The sequence below is a fragment of the Hypomesus nipponensis genome, chromosome 26 (assembly GCF_054491055.1).
Source record: "Hypomesus nipponensis isolate SF chromosome 26, ASM5449105v1, whole genome shotgun sequence".
NCBI lineage: Eukaryota > Metazoa > Chordata > Actinopteri > Osmeriformes > Osmeridae > Hypomesus > Hypomesus nipponensis.
Genome location: NC_140386.1, coordinates 9,125,001 through 9,130,000, shown reverse-complemented (window position 1 = coordinate 9,130,000; position 5,000 = coordinate 9,125,001). Strand labels below are relative to the sequence as shown.

The following is a 5,000-nucleotide window of genomic DNA, read 5'->3' as shown; positions in this document are numbered from 1 at the left end:
ATCTGCCTCTCAACAACGAAAAAGTGGCCCACTTGTCGCCAGGCCTTTCAAACGTGACATCCTGTCTTTAAGCCTAAGCAGGGAACGTGACTGAGTGTCACCACTGATCTCGTGGTGAAGAGTGGTCAGAGAGCGGCCTGGGTTCAGGGTTACTGTGGTCGCTGCAGATCGGTGCCCTGTCACAGAGCAGGATCTCCGGAGCTCTGTGATTGGTCCTTTATGGAGAGGAGAATTGTGTGTTCAGATGGCTGGGGCTTTGCCTGAAGGAATGAAAAAATTAAAAACAACTGTTCGAGGCTGTTAATGTGATTGCTTCCACAGCTATATACACTCACGAGCCTGTGGCCAAGATATTTTTTTTGGGGGGGGGGGATAGGATTGGAGATTAAGGGAGGTCGGATTAGTTTCCCAGACTGCTCCGGTGTAACAACTATTTTACAAAGTTTATGTAACATATTGTTTGTGAGGAACGACACAGTCGTTCGGTTTTGTTGTCTGTCGACATAGGAACATGTCTTTTTCTTGAACAATTGGACTTGAAGCCTATTTAAATATACAAGGATTTTTGTGACCTTCCTGTGAGATTTGTCTTGGAATTCCGTCTGTTGTTATTGCTGAAATGAGTTTGTCGAAGGTACATTTCACAATTCTCTCGGAAATTTCCAGCAACGATTATCTGAGGAGGTAAAACTGAGATTGCGCTGGAAAACTGCCCTGTTTGTTCCATCCCATTAGCCTCTCTGTTAGTGTTTACAAAAGCATGATTCCTATGCGGATTTGATTAGCTGGTAAATGCTGTGAAAATGTGGAAGGTAAAAACATCCGGAATCAGGAACAGTTGTTTTGGTGTTTACTGCGTGCAGATTGAGTCAACCTCATTTCCTTGTTGAATAAAAGAGAGATGTTTTGAGCAGATCATTATTTGTCTTGTTTATGGTGGATAGTTTATATCTCTGTTTTATTCCTCTGGTCAGACTTCAGAGCATTCTTCCAAACTGAGTTCACACACGTGTCCTTTATGGCTCTAATGTGTTCTTTATCATCAAGAAAACACTTAAATAGTTTCCTGTTTAGTGACCTTGAGACTGACCCCAGACACTGGTGCATTGCTGTCGAGTTTTTACGGATCAGGAAGATGACATCATCCAGACATTAGTTCGGAGGTAATTTAAGCTGTTGGATGATTTCACGAGGTTCTACAAGGTTCTGGAGAAGGTTCTTCAAGGGTCTGCAAAAGGTTCTACAAGGTTCCGGAGAAGGTTTGATTGTTGTGTCCCGCATCTTCAGTACAGTGTTTTTTTTGCAACATCTGAAAAGGAAAACCCAGCTGTCACGTTCCTTGGGTCACCATGGTAACCCGTGCCAAGATTCAAAGAGTGGACTCGAAGAATACCCATCTGAAACCTGGGACAGCGGCCCATCAGACAAGGCATGGGAACACCAAGTCAACTTTTCCATTCGTGAACGTTTTTTTTTTTTTTTTACTTGAGATCTCCTTTCCATTCAGAGCAGCCAAGCAAATTTCCCTGTTAGCTTTAAAAGTCTTCTTTGATCAGCGTTCCCTCTCTCCACGCTCCATGGCTGCCAGAATCAAAGTCTTTGGAAAAGACCTCACTGGTGGTTTTGCATTATTAAAGTATTTGTTTGTACGGTATTTTTCATAAAGACTTCTGATGGCATTTGCCATTGGACTTTATGTAAATAAACCACCCAAAAGAAACGAAAATGCTGATGATTACAAGTTTTTTTCTCTGATGAATCTGTTACCAGGACATATGGTGCAAAGTTGTGTTGACTTTAAAAGCGTTTGTTGACACAAATCTTCTAGAGTAGCGGTTAGACACTTGACAAGTGAAGATTTGTCCTGAAACGTTTTATTACAAAAGAAAGACCCTCAGTGAAAGTTTGCCAGCGTGCGGCCTGCCCAAATCCACCTTTGTGTTTTGACAGATTGGAGGCTAACTAATGAACCGGTCAACCATTTGGTCGTGGTATAGGGCTAGGCCTAGCCTATTTGTTTGAAGGATGCCAATAATACACCAAACCATTCCTAACATGACCAAGTTCTGTATTGTCTGGTTCCTTGTTAGGCAGCTACTCAAATGTAATGCAGCTGTTGTAGGCTAATTGCCCTTCTTTAAACAAGGAAACTCTTGTTCCACCAATCTGCTTGCATCGGCAAAAAAGAAAAGAGAAAAGAAAAAGTCGTCTGTTTGTGTAGGTTGGGCGAAAACCGTTTCTTCACATTCGTTCTTCAGCACAGCTGTTGTGGCTGAAGTCACTCGGAATTCGGCCTCGAAAAGACTTTTCAGCTCGTTAGCGGACGGAACAAAGTGAGAAGTGCGACTAGCAACCCTGACCGGAGAACAGAGGCGACTGGGGGGGTGACGTCACTGACACTGGTCACTGACGGTCTTTAATATTGGGGTAAAATATGACAAGTTCCAGTGATGACACTAGGACATACCTTAGTCATAAGGTCATCCCTGGCACCCATCAGCTGCTATAGAGCATGTTGGAAGGGGGGGGGGGGGGGGGTTGGGAAGGGGGAGGGGGTGTTGAAGTCTGTTTAAAGCTAGGGATTTGTGTCAGTCAAATACAACTCATGGTGTGCCCATACAAACTATGCAAGTTGCGAGTTTGTTTGTGTGTGTACCTTTCTGAAGTAGTTAAATCAGTTCACAGTACTATTTCACTGTTTGACAAGGTTGTCCGACCAGTTGAATGTTAGAACAGCTCTTGCCGAGTCTCCTCTCATATTGTTCTTCTCCCTGTCCCTGTTTTTCTCCCTCCGTCTTTGCTTGAAAGTCTTGTCCTCACAGTCTAGTGTTGGGAGATCTGGTTTCCTGTCTGTTTACAGGAAGCTCGCCGTTAGTCAAGTTCAAGAAATGACATTTGAACCTGAACATCCGCACTCACTCGCCAACACAAATATTTGGCCATAACTACGAATTCAGTCAAAGAAACTATTCCAATGATTCACATTATAATAGGGATGTTTGTCTGAACTCCCATCTATCACATTCAACTGTCTGTTATTAAAGTTTAATGTTGGATTTTCTCCTGTTTCTTTGCAGAAATCGGACCCGTTACCATCACAACAGACCCAAAGAAGTTCCAGTATGAACTCAAAGAGCTGTACGTGCAGGTAGGTTGAGGAGCTGAACAGACCCAGACACTGTCTAACCTGTGGACCACCTTGACCAGACCCAGACACTGTCTAACCTGTGGACCACCTCGACCAGACCCAGACACTGTCTAACCTGTGGACCACCTCGACCAGACCCAGACACTGTCTAACCTGTGGACCACCTCGACCAGACCCAGACACTGTCTAACCTGTGGACCACCTCGACCATACCCAGACACTGTCTAACCTGTGGACCACTTGGTCCAAACACAGATTCATTGTCACGTCTTTGAGTAAACAACCTTTTGAGGAACATGCGTTGATATGTCTTCCAGATTTTCCGTCGTATTTACTAACACAAACAGCCAAGCCAGGGTGTTGACTAGAAGTTCAAATTCTTACACAAACGCTTCAGTGGAGGAAGTAGCCCTTTGTGTGCTCAGTGCTGTGACATCTCATTAAACATAGATTTGTGCTCAGAGTAACATTTAACTCACTAAACATTGAAAGGTTAGCCAAGTGTACTGTAAGTCAACCGCAGTCTGGTGAACCACACAACCGCAGCTCCCAGTCCAGAGGATATCAGTGACTTCTCTTCTCTCACAGGGCTATTGATGTTGTGGTGAGGAAAAGCTTTATTGAGCCCCTTCATTTTTCTTAGTGTGTTTGTGTGTGAGGGGAGGACTGGGGCACTGGGGTTATTGGGACATGGACGGGGGGCAGAGGAGTCCTCACATACCATCCGTGATCTCTGGAAACACGGACCAGACAGTTCCACATGTTCTGCTGGAACAATCCCGGCTCATGGAATCCTGCTGTCTCTCTGGCCCTGGTCACCGAGGGAAGCCTGTGTTGCTTGTGAATGTTGCGGAACGTTGTGTGGTCTTGAACGCACAGACGTGACGACTCACTCCACGTATGTCCCCAGGGAGGCGGAGACTGTCCAGAGATGAGTATCGGCGCCATCAAGATCGCCCTGGAGATCTCCCTGCCAGGGTCCTTCATCTACGTCTTCACCGACGCGCGGTCGAAAGACTACAAGCTCACAAACGAAGTCCTGCAGCTCATCCAACAGAAGCAGTCTCAGGTGTCCCCTCTCTCTCACCATGGTAACTAAGCCAGTTTAAAGCCATATCATGGAGGATTAAAACTTATGTGTGTGTGTGTGTGTGTGTGTGTAGGTGGTTTTTGTGCTGACAGGAGACTGTGATGACCGGACCCATATCGGGTACAAGGCCTATGAGGAGATAGCCTCCACCAGTTCTGGACAGGTGTTCCATCTGGACAAGAAGCAGGTCAACGAGGTAAGAGAGACCGTCGAAAGCCTCTTTCAAGTCCCTTTTACAAAGGGAGCAGAAATAGAGGGGCCGGTGGGAACCAAGATGAACCTCTCCAGTCCCTCAGAGCCCCTAACTCCCACCTGCCTCTGTGACCCCCATGCCCCCCTCTCGGTCTAGCCCCAACAGGGCTCTCCACACCTGGCCCTGGCGTGCACCCCCCCCCCCCTCCCCTCCACCCAACCCTCCCCTCCCCAGACAGGCCTGTCATTGGTTTCCGGCCTGGGACTGGTAACAGCCGTGATGTTGCCCCAGGAGTGGGGCTTGATGGAGGGGGCATGTGTGGAGAGAACAGGGCCTGTGGGGATCAGAGGGTCAGGCACGGGGGGGGGGGGGGTCACACAGGAGCTGGAGGGGGCCCCCGGGTCAAGGCACATGAGGGACTGTCTTCACGACACCTGTTGATCAGGTGACCTTGCAGCTCCGGGAGCATTGACAAGGGGGGGGGGGGCAGGTTTCCGGGGACGACGCAGTAGGACGTCAGCGGGGAATGCGACGGCTGCATGTTTAGAGAGCGTTCTTCACACGGAACG

General features: G+C 47.4%; 1 protein-coding gene across 1 annotated transcript in view; it reads left to right on the top strand.

Moving 5' to 3' along the window:
- hmcn1 (hemicentin 1) overlaps positions 1-5,000 on the top strand; it is a 75,586-nt gene that overhangs the window by 8,784 nt on the left and 61,802 nt on the right. Inside the window, exons 2-4 of the mRNA XM_084692409.1 lie at positions 3,078-3,148; positions 4,059-4,217; positions 4,312-4,434. Of these exons, the coding sequence (XP_084548535.1) occupies positions 3,078-3,148; positions 4,059-4,217; positions 4,312-4,434 (353 nt within the window). The remainder of the gene's footprint in view (positions 1-3,077; positions 3,149-4,058; positions 4,218-4,311; positions 4,435-5,000) is intronic.